General features: G+C 39.7%; 1 protein-coding gene across 2 annotated transcripts in view; it reads left to right on the top strand.

The window, feature by feature from the left end:
- The first annotated feature begins 8507 nt into the window (after window positions 1–8507).
- The window catches only part of KCTD16 (potassium channel tetramerization domain containing 16), a 204439-nt gene continuing 188737 nt past the window's right edge, over window positions 8508–24209 (top strand). Inside the window, exons 1-2 of one of the 2 annotated variants that reach the window (XM_081936144.1) lie at window positions 8508–9098; window positions 9353–10499. In XM_081936144.1, the coding sequence (XP_081792270.1) occupies window positions 9668–10499 (832 nt within the window). In that variant the 5' untranslated portion in view covers window positions 8508–9098; window positions 9353–9667. The remainder of the gene's footprint in view (window positions 9099–9352; window positions 10500–24209) is intronic. The other variant, XM_081936145.1, reaches the window with a different exon arrangement.

Below are 24209 nucleotides of genomic sequence, written 5' to 3'. Positions count from 1 at the left end.
AAATTTTAATGCCAATGTTTAATAAAATTATCTTATTTTTTAAAGAACTCCTTACCACCATCCCCTGATACCCATTGAAATCCTTCTGGCTGGGTATTACAGTCCAGCTGAATCTGAAGGCATCAGACAGGAATCACTTGTGCAGTCATGAGTTTCCTAAATCATTACGTTACTGACTCACGAAAATCTTGGTTACTTTGGACACACACTACCTGAAGGTTTACACTAGTGTTTTTTCAAACTGGGCCACATTAAGATCTGTGGACTTCAACTCCCAGAATTCCCCTGCCAGCATAGGGAATGGTTCATGGCTGGCTTGCTGGGGAATTATGGGAGTTGAAGTCCACACATCTTAATGCCGCTCAGTTTGAAAAACATTACTGTTGCAAATGCGAAAGAATTAAGAAAAAATACATGCTGCAGCCTGGCTCCTAGAGTGGCTCGGCGAGCGCCATTCAAAGGGAGGCGATGCAAGATGTGACCACGCTTTCCCATTCTGTCCAAAGATGGAAAGAAATGGAACATGGCCTTCAATTTGATCCCCTTTATTATTAGCCTTGAGGGGAGCTGCAACAGCGGTGAGTCCTGGGTAGGGTGAAAAAAGAGAGATAGAAGCCAGCGGTGGCAATCCCAGCCTGTAGAAACTAGGGAAACAATGCCTCGCTTTGCTTTGCTTCGCTCCACCAGCCACGTGGTTCCTGAGCTCAAGGGGCTTTTTGGGATTGCGGGACGTATCCTTTTTTGGGTGGGGAGGCAGCGTGAAGTTGGTTTGGGGCTTTCCCTGGTCAATGTAAGCATGTCTTTCCACCCATTGGAAGGCCGTGCACAAAAGATTTAGGTCTTCCTAGGTTGATTCGCGCTAGTTTTAGGCAGAGCGGGCTGATGGAAGGGAAGGGAGAACGCTATATGGTGGAGGCATGCAGGTTGAGGATGCTGGCTTGCTTTTGCTTTGAAAACCAACGCAAAGAAGCTCCCTGCAAGTCGAGCATCGCTGCAGCTGGAAATCAAGGGTTCCCCCTACTCTCCCACCCACCCACCCCTCGCTTTCTCTCCTTGTTGGGTTAGTCTTCTGCATGCAGGGAGTCTGTGGCGAGCTGCTTTTGGCAGCAAGAGCATTAAAAAGTGTGCACTTTCCCATCCATGTCCTGAAGTGGTGCAGTCCGCTCTTCTGCTGTGCTTCAGACTGGCTTGGAACCAGTATACCCAGCATATAAGATGACCCCCGATTTTTGGAATGATTTTTATAGGCTAAAAAGTCATCTTATACGCCAGAAAATATGGTATCTTTTATTGTCTTGACTTCTTTTTGCAAGATGGCTTAGCAAAAGTTCCATACCTCCCCAATTAATTTATTTTCTTGTCATATGGTGTTATAGCTTTATAATTCACTTTTTCCTGTAAAATGTGTCCTGTATACTGAATATTTACCTTCAGAATGGCAAAGGAATGGGGTTTAAAAAGACACCTGCATGAAGCCATGTAATATTGATCCTACAAAGGGTTCGAAGTTAAATGTTGATGCTAAAATTGTTAAAGTGATTTTGCACTCAAGATATCAGTCTGTAATATTGCCTTCAATAGTTTATGTTATGCAGTCTTAAGAAAGGGGCATCAGCTTGGATAATGTGAGATGATTAATAAATGTAGTTGATGTCCAATCAGATAAATTAGATTTTGTGATGGCTATTTCATTGGATGCTGAGAAGGCCATTGATATGGTTCATTTTAAATTTTTAGGGTGGATGTTGCTAAATATTGTTCTCTGTAAGAAAAATATTCTAACCCATTACTAGATTTGTCACAAATGGCATCATTTATTTGCTGGACAGGATGTTGCATGGAACTTGTAAAACAATGCCTACTTTCTCTTTTTATATTTAATTTGACTTTGAAATCATTGTCACTGAAATCACTGTTTCATCAAACAATACGAAGGTATTCTGGTTACTAAGATGGCCAGAGTGGAATGCAAATTGTTGTATTATGCTGATGATATTTCATGGCTTACTGACAATTACATTTTAAACCAAATGTACAGTATACAGTAACTGTAGCTCACATTTTTTGTGTATTATCTGGTTATCATTTAAATAATCAGCATGTTTAATGTTCTTACTATGGGATCTGTTTGTTAAAAAATGAAGCATTACATATTGTTTGAATTCATTGAATTTTTTTATTTTATAAAGATAAACATTTCAAATGGTTTACCTTGAATCAATTGTGATATAAATTGATGGTTAACAAGCCTGATGTGTTTATGGAGAAGAATAAATGTTGATAAAATGAATGTAACTCCAATATTGATAATAAACATTCAGAGGAATTCTATTTGTTACATATTTTAAACAGAATGATAAAATATTGAGTAAACTCTTATTAAATGAATAGACTAATTTTTCTTAATATGAATTAAAACTGCCATATGAAGATAAAACTTTCATTTTTTTTTTCATTTCCAACTCTGTTACTGGACTTATATTTTGATTTCTATTTTTTGTTATTGAATATAAATGATTTCAAAACCATCATGGATACAATTATAAAGTTGTTGTTTGCCTTCTTTTATTCCCTGACAATTCTTAGGGTTTTCCATTTATATGCACTGCAACATCTAAAAACATTTATCACCTCTCATAAGTCATATCACTTTATCCATGTACATCCGAACTTCATAGATGTTCATGTTACATGGTCTGAGTTCTCTATTTCCAAAGCTCTGTCAGAATGAATGAGAGAATTGAAATGGGGAAATTATGCATGATAATGCGTATAAAATCCTAGAACTAAGGTTTACCCAATGAAATTGAATCTTGAAAGAATCAGGACAGACAAAAACTTTTTTTTTTCATACAATGTGTAATTAAACTTGGAATTCACTAGTTAAGACAGGGGTGTCCAAACTTGGGAACTTTAAGACTTGTGGACTTCAACTTCCAGAATTCCCCAGCCAGCCATGTGTACCTTTCTGTTGTCTACCTTCAAGACATTCATGACTATGAGCCAATCAATGCCTGTACAAGTCCATCCAGTTTTCTTGGCAAGAACTTGCCATTAACTTTTTCCAAGGGCTGAGAGAGAGAATGATTAGGCCAAGGTCATCCACTTGGTGTGGTACCTAAGGCAGGATCAGCACATGTTACTATCTGGTGCATTAAGTACAATAGTGTAAAGATTGAGCCACTTTGCTTCTTTCAAACCTTAACACTTTTCAACTTGCCAATGAACTGGGGGAGGGAAGGGTAAAATAGAATGCTGAGAATGTGTGTGTGTGTGGACCGTGAGAGCCTGGCAACCATCAAGGTCATCACTGCAGGTGCTTGAGAAAGAGATGGACTGTTCCCATAACAAAAGGACTTCTCATAATTGGACAATGTGATCACCCAGGGAGAGAAAGGGAAGCTATTGTTTAACTAATCAAGCATTTGCCAGGGAAAACCAGAGCTGGTTTTGATTATTCAGTACTTATTGGTGTATCCAATAAAGTTTTACTTTTGGAAATTCAAAACTTCTGAGAGTGTTTTCTTGTTTTGGGTACACTAGTTGGACAGTTGACAGCAGTTGGTTCTAGTAGCAATGTATAGGGATGACTTTGAATAACGAGAGGGGGTAGCATATAATGTTGATAAAAATGTTTGTATGTATCCATTGTATGTACAGTATGTTCCAAACATACATGGCTTATCTAGAGAGTGAATTGAATGTTTTAGAGTTCTCCAGAATGTCCAATCCAAAAGATGAGGTTTTTAAAAAAACATCCCTAATATACACTGATTTGCAAGCTGATTTATGCATTAGACAAGCAAGACTATAAATACCTTAGATAAATCATGCTTGTTCAGCCTTTGTGGTTCCCTATTAATTTTCATTGACTGTTCAGGCCATTGCTGATTATTATTTATTAGAATCATTTACAGTTATTACTTCTGGAGCTCTAAAAAGCTTTGGTCCATCAAATCAGAAGCCTATTCTTCCTAATTTTATGAAGGATAGATCAGTGATTCTATTGGTAAATGTCTGTTCCCAAGGTTTTGGTTGCCAAAACAATGGGGGGTGATTTTAAGAGGGATTTACAAGAAAGAATCAGAAGACACTGGAAAATAATGGCTTGTTCTTATATATACATACACACAAGTCAAATAGTATACAGGTAGTCTTTGACTTACAACTGTAGTGGAGCTTGGAATTATAGTTGTAAGTCATTGTAGTCATATGCCAGGGCGTTACAAGACTACATTTGATGTTACAACTATTTTAACTAGGGTTGGTAACTAAATATGATCATGTGACCAAGGGCTTGTATGCATCTGTTGTAATTGTGAAAATGAATTGTAAGTAACTGTAGATTAGTTTAGTGACTGGTCATTAGTAGAGGACTATCTTTATACACTAGACTGGACTGGACTGGATTGGACTAGACTAGACTAGAATAACAGAGTTGGAAGGGACCTTGGAAGTCTTCAAATCCAACACCCTGCTCAAGCAGGAGACCCTATACCATTTCAGACATGGCTATCCAATCTCTTCTTAAAATCCTCTAGAGATGGAGCACCCACACCTTCTGAAGGCAAGCTGTTCCAGTGATTGATTGCTGTGCCAGGCAATTTCTCCTTATTTCTAGGTTGGATTTCTCCTTGATTAGTTTCCATCCATTGTTTCTTGTCCTGCCTTCAGATACTTTGGAGAATAGGTTGACCCTATCTTCTTTGTGGTAGCCCCTTGGAAGACTACTATCATGTCACCTCTAGCCCTTCTTTTTGTTAGGCTACGAATACCCAGTTCCTGCAACATGTTGATGTTTTAGCCTCCAATCCCCTAATCATTTTTGTTGCTCTTCTCTGCACACTTTCCAGAATCACAACAACTTTTTATATTGTGGTGACCAAAATTGGATGCAATATCCCAAATGTGGGCTTACCAAGGTATTGTATATTGCAGCGATGGCAAACATTTTTTGGCTGCCGTGCCAAAAGCAGGGGGAGCACAGCCTCACGTGCCCTGACAAATGGCTCCACGTGCCACCTGTCATGGGTATATTGTATGCCACTTTGCTATTTCTGCAAAAATTCAGTTAGCTCATTTTAAAATAATGAATACATGAATAATGAATACATCACAAACAATTAGGAAAGTATTAGCTGTTGGATTCACTCTAAAGCAGTTTTTCTCAATCTTGGCAACTCTAAGGTGTGTGGACTTCAACTCCCAAAATTCCCTAACCAGCATATAGCACTAGCTGGGGAGTTCTGGGAGTTGAAGTCAACGCATCTTAAAGTTGCCAAGGTTGAGAAACACTACTGTAAAGACAAATGGGAAACTCTTTTACACTGCAGTCTTGTATTGCAAAGTATTAGTGATTAAGGCTTGAGAAACAGTAAGAAAGGTACAGACTTGTATATTGTATTTGAATGATGGATATCTACATAGATGAACTACAAACAATCGCATGACAAAGTAGCAACAATAGGGCATTGAAAGATCTGCAAGAAATACCATTTGTCTACAAGCAAGAACTGGTGAGAGCATAAAATAGACATATATATATATATAAATATGAAGTAGCTAAAGTGCACTGGGATCTTAAAATTCAGACAGACAGGAATCTTCCATGTATTACCTTAATCTCAACAATTGTCAATAAAAAAGACAAAAAAGTCTGGTTAATGGATGTTGTAGTATATAGAGATAGCAGAACAGAAGAGAAAGAACTGGAGACAATCACAAAATACAAAGGCCTACAAACAGAAGTAAAATGACTGTGTTGAAAGAAAGCAAAGATAGTACCAACAGTGATAGGTGCCTTAGATACAACCTCAAAACATTTAGAACACCACTTGAAGACCATCTGCATTGACATTGCCCGTCAATTGCAAAAAGTAGATTTACTTGGTACAGCTTCCATCTTGCAACAACACTTTTATACCATCAAATAACATCTGCTTATCCCACATCCTTGAGAAGGATTCAGCAGGAGGATAAGAAGCCAAATACAGTGTAAATATTTGGCTGACTGTGCGACCAACAATAGTAATACATTGTTGGTAAGAAAGAAAGAAAAGGTATGAATAATGAATGTGGTACCTAGAGTCAGCAGGGTAGAAGGAAAAGAACTGGAGAGAATAGGAAAAATACTAAGACCTGCAAATACCAACAGTTGAATGACTGTGGCAAAAGGAAACAAAGACAATAATAATAAGTGCCTTGGGTGCAATCCCAAAACATCATGAGCATCACTTGAACACCATCAGCATTGACAAAATCACTGTCAGTCAATTGCAAAAGGCAGTTTTATTTATAACAAGTTACATACTGTAACAATACCTCTAACACCATCAAAACCCAGTATCTGCTTCTTCCAAGTCCTTAGGAAGGGCTTGATAGGTAGGATAAAAATGCCAGATGCAGTCTAAACTTTCAGTTGACTGTATGGTCAACCATAATAAAAATACCCAGCAAAGAAGTTTCTTGAATGAATCGAATAATGAAATAAAACAAAGATAGCATAAAAAACACACCACAGTACTTATGAGGTCTTTACACTTGTTTACAGTTATAGAAAAACAAGATCCCTAAATATATATATTTGCAAATCCGTCTAGCAATTTTCTCAGAAAAATTAGCTATTTTTCTGAGAAAATTAGTGAACAAAACACTAAGATTTAAGTCTCTTTGATATCCCCCCTCAAATAAGACTGATTTTAATATCTACTTTTTCCATTATATATTCAAATCCAACAGACTAAATTAACTTATTATTGTAGTCATATTTTGTAACACTGTGAAAGAAAACTTTTAAATCAATGCAATACTATTTTTCAGCCATTGGGTGGTACTATAAACATATAAGAGAAGACTGCCTACAACTTGGTTTATCTACCTTTTTATTTATTGGAGCACAATTGTTCAGACCACAGCTATTTAAGCTAAAATAGGACCAGAATTCAATGCGACCTAAGTTTATTATTTATACATTTATCAAAATGAAAAGTATATTGTGTACTCTTTGGTCTATGGCAGTCTGGATTACAAATAAATAAATTATCTATATCCAGCAGGCCAGCTATTTAAACATTTTTAACTCCAAGGGTTCAGTTGAGACAGCGCAAACATAAAATCTGAGCCAACATCCCTGGATTCCAGGCTGGCAAATTCAAAATACATTGAATTGGAACTATTGCTAGTTCTCTGCCTCCCCCCTCCCTTCTGCAATGCCTATAAAAATCCTCTGAGCAGCAATTAAATATGATTGCACTTGACACTGTGCAACGAAGAGTTTAAAATGACAAACTCCTAAGTAAGCCTTAGCCTTAGCTCAACTTTTCCCATATGCATAGCCCAATTGTGTGGAGATCATGAGGATAGCAGTCATAGCTCATCAAGAGTGCTTGTGATGGGGTGGGGTGGGGGGACTGTTTTAGTTAATCCTGATTATAACGGAGACATGAAACTATTAACCATCAGCATCATTTAATCCTTGCAACTTTATCACCTATAATGCATGAATCAGCGACGTTATCATGGAACAACGCATCATATGATACGCTGCAGATTATTGTTATTGCTGGATTTTCTCCATCTGTTAAATTGTCCTGATTGATTATATGCCATCAAGTCCCCAACCTGGTCCTCTGTCTCTTGCCTTTCATCTTTCCCAGCATTAGAGTCTTCTCCAGAGAGCTGGGGTATTTTGCATAATGTGTCTGAAGTCGGATAATTTGAGCCTGGTTATTTGTGCCTGGAGTGAAAAGTCTGGGTTGAGTAGTAGCACTAATTAACTGTTTTTATATTACTCAGTCTTCAATGCTCTTTCCTGGGAGTAAGCCTCCCTGAACTCAATGGGGTTTACTGTATTCCTGGGTAAAATTGTGCTGTGTATAAGTTTCTTTGCAGTAAACATGAATGGGATATTTTACTGCAAAGGCATAATTTGGCTCCTTTTTTGACTTCACAATGACTCTTTTCTTTTATTCTCACAATCTTTCCCCCCATGCTACATTGCTTTGACAGATCACAGGGTTGGTTCTATCTGTAAAAGCTAGAATTCCCTCTCCCTGCTCCCCCAGTGTGTGTGTGTGTGTGTAAAACAAAACTCATCTTCACCTTAGCTCAGTTTTATTCTGCATTGCTCTTAAGGACAATAGCAAACTTGTTAGACGGACAGCCTTTAGCAAGTTAGTCAAACAAATTCTGGGTTTAGGACAAGGACGAAAGTTAAATGAACGGCCACAGCCAGCAACTGCTGCTGCCACTGCCAGAGACAAGCTGCGGAGTTTGAAGATTTTTCATCCAGCAGATCGAGCAGTGTAAGCTTTCCTGGGGAATCACTGTTGGTTGACGGAGAGCTGTCTGAGGCACTCTCGTGCTGCTGTACTTCTCCTTTTGCAGCCGGTTAAAAAAAAATGGAGAAGCGAGAAGCGAACGAATGAGTCCCACCCACTCCAGGTCTGCTTTCTCAAAGCCCTATTCCTTTAAGATGATGTAATAGCCATTTCCCTGGATGGTTTCTTCCCTGCACTGCTGAAACAACAGCATCTGAACTGCACTGGGAACTGTGGAACCACCCAGCTCAGCAACTAGAGCGGCAGCTTAGGTAGTGAAAGCACCAGGAGCAGCTTCCCTGGGCAGCCTTTTCAAACCTGCTGCAGGTTTGTACTCTCAGCCTAGCTGAGGACATGAGAGGCTCTCTGTGGAGAGTGATGGAGAAAGGGACTGCTCTGGGATGGAGTCCCTGAAAGATGCCTGGGGAGTCCTCAGCATCTGGGCATTCTGCAAGTCATCAAAACCAAATTCCCTCCCCTCCTAAAGGATCCTGACTTTGGGATTTACGTTGTTTTGCCTGTTCTGTCTCGTCTCTTGCTACACGGCTCTATTTCTCTTCGGTGCCTATTCCTGGTTAACTTTTGCATGTGTGGGTTTAACTCTTAACTTCTGCCTGGATCTTGCCAAATGGACTCGGCTTATCTTCTCTGAGCCTTTCCCTCTTTGGATTTGCTGCTTCTCTAGTTGCAACCTACCACAACCATGATGTTGCTTCTGGAGCTGCTTCGAAAATGTTGCTGCTTCCTCTCAGAAGAACTGCATGCAGCAGCGTAACCAAGGTAAGGAGAGTCTCATCTCCTTTAAATGAGAATCGTGGGCAACGTGAAATGTGCAGGGAATCAGTTAATGCCTTTTCTGACAGGCAAAGAAATCCAAAAAGGGGAGGAAAAAAGAGAGGATGCAATAAGCAAATGTTCCCTTAAAGGGGTGACTTGTGGAGCTTTTGTAACTCAAATGTTTTTTTTTGTTCTCTCAATCTTTTTCTCCATGCCTAGGGGGATAATGATTTTCTATTTTTCTTCTTATTCAACAGGCTTGTGAATAACAGGGATCTTGGGTTGATCATACTGTTTTGGGCTTTAGTGGAAGATTATTTGATTGCATCTTGTGACCTGAACTTTCTTCATCCACCAGTTTTCTTATGATCATCCTTTCTAGAAAAACTGAAAAAAAAAACCACCCCAATTCCACATCTTCCTTTCCATTTTTCTCTCCCTCCCATCCCACAGATCCCAGGCTCCTTAAATGTTAGGAGATCCTTGGGGGAACGGATCTCGGCGCCTTGTTGAGACCCTGAGTGACAGTGGGAGCTCTGCCATAACTTTTGGTTAGTTGGTTTGAAAGTACCATGGCCTTGAGTGGAAACTGCAGGACTTACCTCCCTCCTAGAGAACAAGCAATTGCTGCACATCCTTTCCCAGAGGTGATAGAACTGAATGTGGGGGGCCAGGTTTACTTCACTTGCCTCTCCACGTTAACAGGCCTTCCTCAATCCCTGCTTTGGAAAATGTTCACCTCCAAAAAAGAGACAGCCAATGACCTGGCCAAAGATTCCAAAGGAAGGATTTTCATTGATCGAGATGGCTTCCTATTCCGTTACATTCTGGACTTTCTCAGGGACAAGCAAGTGGTCCTGCCCGACCATTTTCCAGAGCGAGGAAGGCTCAAGAGGGAAGCCGAGTACTTTCAGCTCCCAGATTTGGTCAAACTTCTGACGCCCGATGAGATCAAGCAAAGCCCTGACGATTATTGCCATAGTGACTATGAGGAGGTTTCCCAAAGCAGTGACACAAGAATATGCGCCCCTTCATCTCTCATGGCCTCGGATAGAAAGTGGGGCTTCATTACCATTGGCTACAGAGGTTCATGCCCCATGGGCAGAGAGACCCAAGCAGATGCCAAATTCAGAAGAGTCCCGAGGATTTTGGTTTGTGGCAGGATTGCTCTAGTCAAAGAAGTTTTTGGAGAAAGTTTGAATGAAAGCAGAGACCCAGACCGAGCTCCTGATAGATACACTTCTAGGTTCTACCTGAAGTTCAGGCACCTGGAACGGGCTTTTGATATGTTGTCAGAATGTGGATTCCACATGGTAACCTGCAATTCCTCTGTGACGGCTTCTTTTGTCAATCAGTACACTGATGATAAAGTGTGGTCCAGCTACACAGAATATGTCTTTTATCGTAAGTACAAACGATGTCTCATATTGATTCAGTTTGCTTGAAGTCTGTTTCTTTTGAGAGCCCCCCTTTCTAGTTCATACCAGACTCACCGTCTGTGCTTTTAATTTGAGTTTTATCCTAGGAAAACAGGGTCCAAGAGGGATAAGTTTAGGACAAGACTTTTCAGCACAGATTGACTGTAAATTCAGGGGTATGGTCTTGGCTAGGTGGCAGCACAGACTGCCAGAATTTCTGGATCCTCCTTATGTCCAACATACATTCAAAGACAAATATAGAGACACTACTATCTCTTTTATGTTAACTATTAATTGGATTGATGTGTTATGTGAGAATTCACTTAGTTCAATCATGGCTCACAAAAAGGGACTGCTGATTTAATTACAGCAAATTGTCAAATGTGATTTAATGTGGGTGTTTGGAATAATCACGCCCAGTCAGCAAAATCATCTGTCAACAATTTAACTTGCTTTCATGCAGAGGAAGGACATAAAATCTACTCATTCCATCCCTTTTCCAATAGGATCCTTTTTTTTTAAAAAAAATAAGCATTTAAAAAATATTAACTGGTTTCTGAAGAATGACATTCCAATAATAATTCTGACATAAGGATCATTGCTATTTTGCTGACTTCTTAAGGGGTCTCATCAGTTTTAGTATCTGATATAATGTTTTGCTATTTCTGAACATTCTGCTATTTTTTTCTGACAACAATATAGTTGTATTCAACTCCTGTACAAGTACTTGCATAGATTTGATCCTCATCAAAATCAGATTTTCAGTTTCTGTGGACGCCAATATGAAATTGAATTGCTTTTCCCTGTTACTCTGCATTTACATGAGTGCTTATAGTAATTTTGAAAAGTAATGCAGAGATTGTAATGTTGCTCTTATTACGGTCCAGTAACAAAAGCTAATACTTGAATTAGTGACTTAATTGGAAATGTAATTTATAGGGATGCTTATGTTAGGAAACTTTATGGCATGTTTTATATTAAAATACTTAATGTGCTATAATGTTAATTTATTTAAAACTCTCTTTTTTTTGCTAAAATCTTCTGATCCACCCTGTTTTTGAAAGTAATGAACAAAAAACGATGTTAACTATATATGATTGTACAAGGGCAAAAACAGAATGTTAGCTATATATGATTGTACACGGTTGATTGTTGATGGTTTTGCTTGTTTGAGAAGAGCTGGATTCCTTTTTTGTACTTGTATTGGGAAACTGAGAAAGCATTAGAGATTGCCAATGTTGTAGTTAAAATCAATTATATTCATGCTGTTAATTAGGTTCTCATTTTCTTTTTGGGTTGTTGTTTAAATTTTAGTATTTTCTTTTTTCTTATTTTTTTTTAATATTGAAGTTTCATTATCTATATGAAACACTGGTCATCAGGGACCTCTAAGTATGGTGATGACTCTAAATCTTATTATCAGATTCAGAAGATGAAGTATTGGTGTCGGAACAATATCTCAATGCCGATTAACATGGAATCCTATTAAATGGAAATAGATTGCACTGCTGGCTCATAGGTCCATGATTTGCATAAGTCTATGACTCTGAATGATGTACACTCCTGTCCCTCAAAAACAAAAAAGTCCCCTAGCTTTGATGCACATTGGATTCATCTCTGTCATGCATAATAGCATCAGTGGTCCAAAGTCCATTTGGTCAGCTCTGATTTCCCTGAATCCTGAACAGGAGTGTCCTCAATAATCCCATATTTTGGTAATTTTCCATTTAGGTTACTCACAATACATCAAGGGATCTGCATGCAATGGGTCCTAGAAAATGATTGCAAAGTTGCAGCTGATGCCCTTATGTGGAGCACTTTTTGACCAGAACATTTTGATGCTAAACTGGTAGAGCGACATTAAAACTCAGTGATATTATTTTAAAAAAAGATTTCAAGATTTTAATGACGTATAGGAGTTTTAACAGTTTAGGAACTCATACCAGGGGAATCCTCTCATAGCATGGTAGTGATGGTGGTATTAGCTGCAGGGTTGTTAAGTATGTATATTGTATTATACATGGGCACAAGAGATGGCCATTTCAATTAAGGCATCCATAGCGATAGTACATTGGTTGCAGGTGAGTTTCAAATGTTGACTCCAAATCCTAAAATGGCTCAGAACCCAAATATCTGAAAAATCACTTCTTCCAATACCAGTACATCAACTAAGAGACAGCTGCTTGTGATCCAAAAGTCTAGTGGCGGGGAGTAGATACTGTAGTAGCACTTCATTTATGGAACTCTCTTAAAGGAAATATTTCATTCACAGCATGTCACCCAGGCATATTTCTATAGATTATATTTATGTTTTTGTATAAAACAAAACTGAGCTTGTTTTGTTTTATACAAAAACAAAAGCTTCCCTGAGATAAAGAACAATACTTATATACATAAGATTTACTTACTAATAAATGTCATAATGACCTTTTTGTCTTAAAAGTAGTTCTTCTCTTTCCCCATTATCTGAAATATGTGATTTGTAGAACAAATAATTGTTTTGATCAGTTTTTGCACTCCTCGCTCACACAAACAAACATGGTATAGGCATGGGCTTTTGGATATTTGGTACTATAATTCACATCATTCTTGATGATTGATGGTGCTAGTGTTGCAACTTGTCACTTGGTGTCATGAATGGATGGGCTTTCTCTGACTGATCTATCTCCCTCCAAGTCATCAATGCAAGGACGTAGTCATACTTGGATTTAAGACTTTTCTTCATTTTTCTTTTTCCTTACTCTTATATCCCTCTTTTCCTCTATGGCTCTTAAGGTAGCATATACTGTATGGGATGGCCTCACAATTTATCTGTACAATAATAATATGTACTGTAAGGTTGGTTGAGATATAGGGACTAAGTTTTAGTAGTTCATAGAGTTCCATGGTAAATCTGGGTCTCCCTAATCCCAGCCTAATTCTCTAAGCACTCAATCATTCATGGGACAAGGAACATTTTATAACATTTTATAACAATCATAATTGTTGGGAAACTTTTCAGTGAGATCTCAGACTTGGGTCATAGTATAGAATCAGTATTGATTATGTTTATTGATGACTTCTATGAGAACTGTGATATAGTGGTGGTTCTCCTTTATCTTTCACAACTTTGAATACTATTGATCATGGTATCCTTTTGGACATAATATGAGATCAGGAGTGGGAGACACAGTATTGGGTTTCTTCTTTTTTCACACCTGGTTCTAGTTGATGTTGGCATTGACTGGAAGGAGTGGTTGCAACTGAGGCCTCTTATGTGTGGGTGCCATAAGACTTGATGTTTCTATCATCAATATGCTATCAATATCTTGTTCCTTGGGGTGCTATTTTTTGGGGGGGGGATCTGGATGAGAAGAAGCAGATTTAAACTCCACCCTGGAAAGTCCAAGTCACTTTATGTTTTGTGTTCTGTATATCAAGCTGTTACTATTTTTAATTCTAAATGGGGTGGTGCCCCTTCAGATACCGTATGGAATTTGGGATTGTTTTAGACTCAAACCCTCTACTTAAAGAGCAGGTAAGTGCTGTTGCTGGGGTGGGGTAGGGACTGCTGAAATACATTTGGTGTGACAGTTACATCCTTTCCTGGACAGGGAATACAATCCAATGGTCACTCACATCTTCATCAACTTTTATGTGGATTATTACAATGTGCAATGTTAGGATGCCATTTGGAAGCTACAGCTAATCCAGGACAGTGGTGTGGGCAGAACTATTATCCATGTGGGCAATCGCTTCCTAGTCAGCTGCCAAGTGCAATTAAAGGTGCTGGTTGTGATCTATAAAACCCTTCTTGGTATAGGACCTACTTATCTGAGGGACAACCAGTCTTCCATTCATTCTGCCCATCCAATAAGATCTGACAAAGTGCATATGCTCCAGATTCCATCTTTAAATCAGTGTTATCTGATAGAACTTAGGTGGCATAGCTGTATTCTATCTGATCTCCCCTCTGGAATACTATCCCCGAAGAAGTTTGAGTTGTCCCAGCCCTGCTGTTTTGGAAGACTTAGCTGTTCCCCCAGGTGCCAGGCAACGTGTGCTGCTGTGACAATTTTATTAATGTGTTACTTGTCTAGTTATCCATTTCCCTTATTTCTATTGTTTTGAATTCTTTTTATATCTCATATGCACCCAGAGTTGCTTTGAGTTGAGTGGCCCATACATCACATTTATCAAACGGTCAATAAATTAATAACCGGAATGGGATTTGAGGGTCATAGAAAGTGCTGTAGGCTGCTCATCCTGGTAGATCAGAGCGGAATATAAGGGGCTGCTGCTTGTTTATTTGTTAAGAAGGATTAAAACATTGTAAGCCTCAGATCGGTTTCTGTGTACCAATAATTCTCTTTGTGGTGCAAAGGTTTGCTGACTCAGCATTCCAATTCCAAATGAACTCGATGTTTGTCAGGACTCAGGAGCTAAACGCTCTTATCATGCTTTATTTATTGAGAAATTGTGGGTGGACACTATGCACTCATATTTATATATAACCTTAATATGAGGATGAGGCCATTCCAATTTTCAGGGTGGGTTGAACATTGACATTCTGGTTTAAGTGCTGTCTTAGTACTTCATACTTCTTAAACATAAGACAGGTTCAGGTTGGCCATTTTATGTATTAATCACTGTATCCCTTTCTCATCACTGACAGTGGTGGCAACAGCAGGTGGCAGTGGCAGTGGGAGCCAGGGAGAGGGGATGGTTTCCAGGATGCAACCTAATCATACACAGGTGCAAATGGAGCTTTCAGCATTCTCCAACTGCTTGGATAGCCTGGTTCTCAGCGGTCCATGGACCGATACCAGTCCACGAACTGGGGGTTGGGGACCCCTATCTTAATGTACCTTTTAACTCAACTGATAATATTTGCTATATTTTCTTTTATTTTCCATACTGTTCTTGTAGTCTTATTTTGAACTGAACAGTACCCATAAGATATACTGTATAACATGGTACCTCACAAGGGAGCATCTAAGGCAGGCATGTCCAAAGTGCGGCCCGGGGGCCAAATGTGGCCCTTTTTCAAATTTCAAGCGGCCCACAGCCTCTTCTCCCCACTGGAGTTATTTGTTTAGTCTTTCATAAAATACTGTATTTTTCGAAGTATAAAGATGCATCTTTTTCCCCTCAAAAAAGAGGCTAAAAATCTGGGTGCATCTTATACACTGAATACAGCATTTTTTGCCTCCCAAAACTCTGCCCCCTTCACCAAAATGGCTGTGCATAGCCTTTAGGAGGTTTTCAGAGTGCTCCTGGGGGCTGTGGAGGGCATAAATGAGCAAAGAACGGGCCATTTTTTGCTCAACTTCCCCCCCCCAGCCCCCAGGAGCACTCTAGAAGCCTCTTAAAGGCTATTCATGCCCTTTAAAAAATAGGCCCATTTTCATGGGAGAGTGCAAAAACTTTTTTTTTAATTTGCCTCTTCAAAATCTTGGTGCGTCTTATACTCCGAAAAATATGGTAGCTAATTCGCATTTAATGTTAAGGGTTCAAAGAATGTCAGGCTGAATGATCGGTCCCACACATTTTCACCTCACCAAATCTGGCCCTCCTCGGAAAAAGTTTGGACACCCCTGATCTAAGGGATCAATCTGTTGTCCCCTATTAGTCCAGACTAGAACTGCCTACTCTACTTAAGAAGGAGCAGGATCATTGTAGAGCAGTGCCCTTAACCTCAAACCCTTGGAGGCAATCCAGAAGGATGCTCTGAACCAGGGAATCACAGGCTGCACTTCCCGTATCCAGCTTCCACAAGAGGTTCAGAGGATCAATTTAGTTCATATTTAAAGAAATTTAGCATGCTAGAGACAACTAGGTTTTACTCTGATCAGTGGATCCAAATGGATTGATTCTTCTTTATATAATATGTAGACACTCAGAAATTTGGCTCCTATGAAATCAGTGGTTGTCACAAGAACCTACTCTTTGGACAGGACTCTGATGCAAAGCAGGAGAAGCTGGCTGGATCAGGAAATGTAAAGACATAACAAAGTCCATATCCAGGCCCCAGGCCAAAGTTAAGTCAAGAGTCCCATGAATCAAAACATCCCAATTTGAGATTTTATGAAACAGGCACCTCTTGAACCCTGTTCTCCTTAGGAAGTACCCTTGTTAAATTTCCTGACAGCCTCCCAAATTGCATACCCATTTTGTCCAGGGGAATGTTTTGTCCTGCCCTGAGTCAGATGTTAAATCTCCTGAACCAGGGAGGGTGTGCGTGAAATCCATTAACCTGGATGAATTTTTGTGACAGAATGATGCTGGTGAAGTGCTGATGAAGCGCCTGTGGTAGAATTAAGAGGTCACTGCACAGAGATCTTGCTGTTAAAAATGCTATCATTTCCTAGGGAAAAACATTATCTTTTATTATATTTATTTATTAAATCTGAACGCCGCCCAAGTCTCAACGCCTCTTGTTCCATATGAGATTCTCTCTCTCATCCCTTCCATGGGTTCATGAATGTAAATAACCAAAATATCACCTCCTATCTTGCCAATGCATCCAAAGCAACACTAGGAAGTGGTACATTTGTTCAAGCAATTGTACCTGGATACATCATACACACTGCTGCATAATATTTGATTTTTGCTGAGATGCATCTTTGATATGAATATTTTTAATCCCCTCTTGGACATCCTAAAATTTTGTTTTGAAAATGTATAGAATGGTGAAAGCCCTTTAACATCAAATTTCAAAAACTCCGAGGACCAATAGAACTGACATCTGGTTTTCTAATGGGACATTCCAGCTTCTTTACAGCTGCATATCCATAATTATTTAATTAGAGCTGCCAACTGTGCCTCTATAAGCATTAATTCATCAAGCTGTTGAGTTTAGGTTAATGGCCCGAAACAGTGGGAGGTATTTCTAAAGCAACTAGTTAGCAAAGACATTCTTTCCTATCAATTTAGGAACCTCCTATCCAGATGCACAGGGAAGATAAACATCTGATTGAAAGAATTCTTATTTTTCAAAGGAGAAGACAGAAACCATTTGATTATATAAAATCCTCTTTTTGTGAAATTTTTGTTTCTTTGAAGGGGGAAATACTGCATCCCGCATTGCCAATATTCGGGTGGATTAAGAAAACCTATTGATTTTGTGACTGTGCAGATGTCTGTGGAGCAGCACAAAAGGGAGAGAGAGAGAGAGAGGGAGAGATCCCATTTCTCTTCATGGAAGAGACAAGCAAATGCCCCCAATTCCTGCGAGGGACTTGCATTTGCTTGTACTTGCAGATGCCACTAAAGGCAGCCAGCACAGCAAAACTATTTCTGCTTTACTGGGTGAATGGAGATAAAGTAGATGCTAGGAAGCAAAGGCAAACTCATTCTGCATGTTCAGGGCAGCTGGGCTGTGTTCCAGTTTTAAACTAGGCTGGTAGAAGATTGTGGCTGTGTGTGTGTGTGTGTGTGTGTGTGCGTGCGCGCAGGCGTGTACATTGAATAGACCTGTGGATTACAGTCTCTTTGTACAATAAAGTTGAAACAGAGGATTTTGTGCTTCCTGTTGAATGAGCCACTGGTCCAGCTTTCTCTGGATTGAGTAGATTCCCTATTAATTCTTTATGGTGCCTCCCCCTTCTGTTTTGTTCTCCATTTTATCTTCTTTTCCCTTTTCTGTTGCTCTTTTTTCATGAGAAGAAGTGCATTTAGCTTCTTTCCCCCTTTTCAGTGTTCAACATGCCACTTGGTTCTCTACACTTTCTCTAAAATCTGCTCTCAATATACAGAATTGTGGCATCATGAAGATGTAGGTTAGTTGATGATGTGAGTGAGGATATCGCCAGTTCCAAATGTGAATGAATTCTGGAAAAGTTCTATATGGAGGTCTCTCCCTATCAATTGCTTTTGCAAGCTCTATTCTTCCTGGTGCAGGTAGACTGCTGCACCAGCAGCCTTAGTGGTGATGCTCCGAGCAGCACAGACTAACTTTGATTTTGATTTCCAACAATGCCTTGGCATGATGCCAAGCTAATACTATTGTGGCATATTCAAGTGACTGGGGCAGCTCTTAAAGTTCTGGGCTGGAAAAAGTGGAGTCCAAAAAGTTTTTCAGTAAGAGCTTTACAAGGATCTGTGGAACATCCTCAAAGTATTAAAAATGAAGATTAATATGGGAAATGGGTGAAGAAGACTCATAAATCAAGACGTGTGCTCCAGATCAAAAATGAGTTCCCTTTCTTTATCTTCTTCTACATTTTCCATCACTTAGGAAAGGGGAAATGAAACAGTACAAAGAGAGGCTAAAACAATGTAATACTTTAAAGGGGTGGTGGTGGTTGTGATGGTTCAATGGTTAAAGACCCTGAACTTTTCAGCTGGAAAGAGCTGACCGCCTAGGTTTGATACCCGAGCACCGCACAATGGGGTGAACTCCCATTCCTGTTTTAGCTCCTCTTCACCTAGCAGTTTGAAAGCATGCAAATGTGAGTAGGTTAATAGGTACCAGTTTGGTGGAAAGATAACAGAGTTCTGGATGCCTTAGCGCAGAGCCATGCTGGCCACATTCTCAAGGGAAATTTCTTTAGACCACGCTGGCTTCCTCAGCCAAGAAATGGAGATGAACACCACACCCTAGAATTAGACACAACTGGACAGGGAAATCTTCACCTTTTACTTTAAAAGAAATTTGATGAGGCTTAACCAAATGACCACTGTGGAATCCATCTTCAGAAAGCCTTATGATGGCCCCCAATATGCTCTTTTAAAAAGCAAAGGGAAAAATAAGACTGCCAATCAGAGGTGGTATTCAGCAGGTTTTGACCAGTTCTGGAGAACCGGTAGCAGAAATTTTGAGTAGTTTGGAGAACCGGTAAATACCACCTCTGATTGGCCCCACCCCCATCTATTCTTTGCCTCCCGAGACCCAGCTGATTGGGAGGGAATGGGGATTTTGCAGTAACCTTCCCCTGCCATGGCCACCAAGCCACGCCCACAGCACTAGTAGTAATTTTTTTGGGAATCCCACCACTGCTGCCAATGATTAGAGGTGGCAAAGGTATCCTAGTTCCAAGATGAATGAACCTCCCCTATGAATGCTGGTTTCAAAAACAGGTCCAAAAATGCATGAAGAAATTTAGAATGCACATGGTTAGCCATTGTGAGAAAAGGAATGCAGGAATACATGGATTTGTTTTTTCCCCCCTGTTCTTCACATTCAAACTCTGCCACTCACCTAATGAGTCCAGACACACCTGTACATAAATTTATTCATAATACCTGGAGACGCTTTTTGAAGTGTATAGAAGGTCCTCTTTTTTTTTTAAAAAAAAAAGATGGGTATTATTTCAGGCTTGTCTTAGCTTCATGACCACATATATAAAGATTCTGTGTAACTGTTTGGTTTAAAAAGAAACCCAAAACTCCAGGACATCCATGGCTGTGGGGTGTAAATTAATTAACAGGCTTTTCAAGCCTTGACTAGCTACTTTGATTCGTTATTCAACCTCTAAGGAGATGGCTCCATTTTTCACCTTACTTTCCAACAAAGCGCATATGGCTCAAATCTGCTGTAAATACGAAAAAATAGTTACGGTATACTCATCAAAAGTGCAGAGGTTCCAGTGAAAATGCATTCTCTGCTTAAGGAGAATCATAACGGGGATGAAGACATGAGCCACCATCCCAAATGCTTGTGGAGGCAGGTTTGCCTTTTAGAGCCTTCTCTCAGCATGGTTGGAATGTCAACATAATATCATGATCTTTAAAAGAAATGACATAGTCTACCTGGCCTGCTACTTTGATTGTGGCATTTGATTGTTGTTTGCTTTTGTAGACTGCAAGTCAGTTCATCACCTTATCAAATAGCTTGGAAAGTACTGTGTATGAGTATATGTGCCTAGACAAACATATCCCATGCACACAGGGGAACAAACGTGCAAGGTATGGCTAAACAGTAGTGAAAATGGACAAGATAATATAGAGCCGTGATGGCGAACCTATTGCACGCGTGCCCGAGGTGGCACACAGAGCCCTCTCTGCTGGCACGCACGCCATTGCCCCTGCAAATGATGAAACAGAAGCTCACAAAAGAAAAAGACCTTACCTCTTGTCGAACTGCTGGTGTTGGGAACCCCCACCCCCTGCCAACCAGCTGGTCTTGGGGTCTCTGCTTCGCATGCATGTCCACACGTGTGCACATTTGCACATGCCCGTGCATGCACATGTTTGCGCGTGCCCACACACCTTTCAACTTGGGCATGTGCTCATGTGCAGTTTGGGCCCTCGGTGCCTAAAAGGTTCGCCATCCCTGATATAGAGCTTTGAATCCATTAAGCACATTTTATTCCTACTGATATATTCAGATGGAGATGCAGGGTTCAGATATGTAGGAGGTCAAGTTTTAAAACTTTCACAAACTAAAGAAAAGGTCTTATGAATAATGGCAGAAAAGCACATATGCTTTACCAAGGTTTGTGTGCCGCTGAGTTAAAGAATGGAGTTCCACTAATTCAAACTTCGCTGTGAAATCGAGGTTTGGAAGGTATATGAAGTCCTATCTACAGTACATTGTTGCAGAAACTTTTTGGTATTTTCTTTAATAACTTCATAATAATAACAACCCATGTTCCTTTCCCTAGGCATGCTTACCTAGTGCAGTTCTGTTGCAAAGGTGAAGAAGAGAAAAAGAGGAGATTGTGTTCTTCAGAAAAGAACATAATCTACTTGTCAAACATTCTCAAACCTGCATATTCAGAGAGGATTGCAATGTAATTCAGCTCCTGTGATCTCCGTAATATGCAGTTTTATGTGAGATACGGGTGAATGATTCATTACCTATGTGCACTCTCGGCTTGGCAGAATTTGAAATTGGCTATATTGACCATTGGGATTTATGTACTCCATCATTTATTTATCTCACGACGATTCAAAAATGTAAAACAAAGTTTAGAGTGAGTCATCTTATTTTCTAAGTGAGACTGCTGAGCAGAGTTTCATTCTTTTTTTAAAATATATCACTGATTGCAGAATTACTTACTTAACTCTGTGTCTAAATATACAGACATGGCTATTACTTTCTAGATATGTTATAAGCAGTTGGCAGCCTTGACACTGCTGCACAATGAAGAAGGAAATGTGCAGAATCTCTTATGCCATAGGGAGGGGGGCATTGTGTGACTGGGAAGATGCTCCTGGAATAGTTTGTGCCTGGAATAGTGTTCTGCTTGCTTTAGACAAGAGGTGGGCATCTAGCAGGCCTTATCTACTTTTATGTTGCTTTAAGAATCCTCCTCTGAAAACTGAATTGACTGTTTCCCATCATAGTACAGTACAATGGTGGGTTTCAAAATTTTTTAGAACCTCTTCTGTAGGTGTGGCCTGCTTTGTGGGAGTGGCTTGCTGGCCATGTGACCGGGTGGGAGTGGCTTGCCAGCCATGTGACCTAGTGGATGTGGCTTGGCAGTCATGTGACTGGGTGGATGTGGCCAACTTGTAAAATGTGGTGAACCTCACTTAACAATGCTCTTACTCAGCAACCAAAATGTTGGCTCAGAAACTCTCGCAAGTCTTAAAGCTGTCAAGTTACAACACCCTTGCACCCCTGACCCTTTAGGGAAAAAAAAACCTCAGGGGTGTTCAAACTTGACAGTTTTAAGACTGGTGGACTTCAACTTCCAGAATTCCTCCTCCAGTCAGGTTGGCTCAGAAACTCTGGCATTGAAGCATGGAAGACTTAAAGCTGTAAAGTTACAAGACCCTTGCACCCCTAACCTTTTAGAAAAAAAAACCCCAGGGGTGTACAAACTTGATAGCTTTAAGACTTGTGGACTTCAACTCCCAGAATCCCTCCTCTCGGTCTTCATCTTGATGATGTGCAGATGGGCAGGGTGAGGGAGCTGGAACTGGTTCTAAAGGGCACTTAGGGTAGATTTGTGGAACCTCTTCTATAGAAGAGGTTAGAGCTGGCAGGAACCCACCCCTAGTACAATCCCTAAAACAAAAATAAAACAAACAACCTGTCCCCAAACTCCTAAAAGCCCAGTCTCAAATTCATGCTTGACTCCATCTGAAAAATAACCATTTGCTATCTATCCTCCATATTAAAAGATGTAAAAACACTGGTGCTAATTATTATAACATATGATAGTAATTAATTAGGATATGGTAGCCAAAGTAGGAGAGAGTTGGGACATGAGGCCACTCTGAAGATTTTTGACTGTTTCTTAAGTGGACTTCTTTAATATGAAGGTGGCAGTTACATTTTTAGTTAGAAGCATCTTGAGATCTCCAACTGCCTTTTTAATAGGTTCAGTTATTATCTAAAAGCAAAGCATATTTTGAAGTTATTGCGCTGTGCAGTAGATGACACAAACTGCTGATTGTTCTAAAATGTAATGATTTCTCATGAGAGCCAGAGTTCCAAAGTACTCAGAGTGTACGAGAGGAAGTGTGGGAGGAAGGAAGTTCAAATGCTGTTGGATTTAAACAGTGCCAGAGTGCAAGACAGATTGTGCACAGGATGAGAATTGAGGGAACCAAAACACCATCCCTTGATACAGGGTAGAATTTCCCTAAATGGAAAATGAAATGATCTTAATTCATAGCAGTATTCGGGGCTTGAGAGAAATATTAAATAAGAACATTCATGTTACTTCCTTGGAGTTTTGCAGCTTATGTTCCCCGAGTCAATTGAAATTAAGCACTGGCAGTTTTCTGTACTGGAATTGTTTCATTGTGAAAAAATTATCCTAAATTATCGTATAGTTAGTAGAAAAGATAGCCCAATAATGGATGTTATTGAGAATGTATATTGACTATATGTAAAATATATTGCATGTCCTAGATTGAAGGTAATGGGAGAAAGAAGGATTGGCATGCAATTCAAAACTCCTATTATGGGGTAGACATGGGATATACAGAAATTCGTAGCCCGCCATAAGGATCTAAAGGATCTGTTCTAGAAAGAGAAGTAAGTGGGGTGACAGACAGAAGACAGAAGAGCTTGTGGTTGAATAAAAAAGTCCCGCCAAGTCAGGGGTGGGTTCCTGCCAGTTCTAACCTCTTCTATAGAAGAGGTTCCACAAATCTACAGTGCCGTTTAGAACCGGTTCCAGCTCCCTAATTGTAATTAGGTAATTGTATTTAATGAGGGATGAACCGTGGTTTTTTCTTGAAGTATACTTCAAAATTAAGAAAAATAAACCTGAGATATATTCTAAGAAACACATATTATTGTAAAGAAAATGAAAACAAAACTTACTAGCTAATGATTACGTTTAGGCAGCGTTCCTGTCTACCTTCTTGGCAGGCAAACAAAAAAGAAAAAAAAAGAATGAGGAAAAGAATGTGGACATGCGTAGTGAGCTTAGTGATAAGAGTCAGATCAGTCTACCGTATGCCTTAGAGTTTAAGCACAGCTGGCAAACAAAAAAACCCAGTGACACCCCTGGGGTTTTTTTCTAAAGGGTTAGGGGTGTAACTTGACCGCTTTAAGACTTGCATGCTTCAGTGCCAGAGTTCCTGAGCCAACATGACTGAAGGAGGAATTCTGGAAGTTGAAGTCCACAAGTCTTAAAGCTGTCAAGTTTGAACACCCCTGGTTTTTTTTTCCTCTAAAGGGTTAGGGGTGCAAGGTTCGTGTAACTTTACAGCTTTAAGACTTGCATGCTTCAAATGCCAGAGTTTCTGAGTCAACATTTTGGTTGCTAAGCAAGAGTGCTGTTAAGTGAGTTTCACCACATTTTACAAG

The sequence above is a fragment of the Natrix helvetica genome (genome assembly GCF_964273705.1).
Source record: "Natrix helvetica genome assembly, chromosome: 1".
In the NCBI taxonomy this organism is placed as follows: domain Eukaryota; kingdom Metazoa; phylum Chordata; class Lepidosauria; order Squamata; family Natricidae; genus Natrix; species Natrix helvetica.
This window is presented reverse-complemented; position numbering and strand designations above follow the sequence as displayed.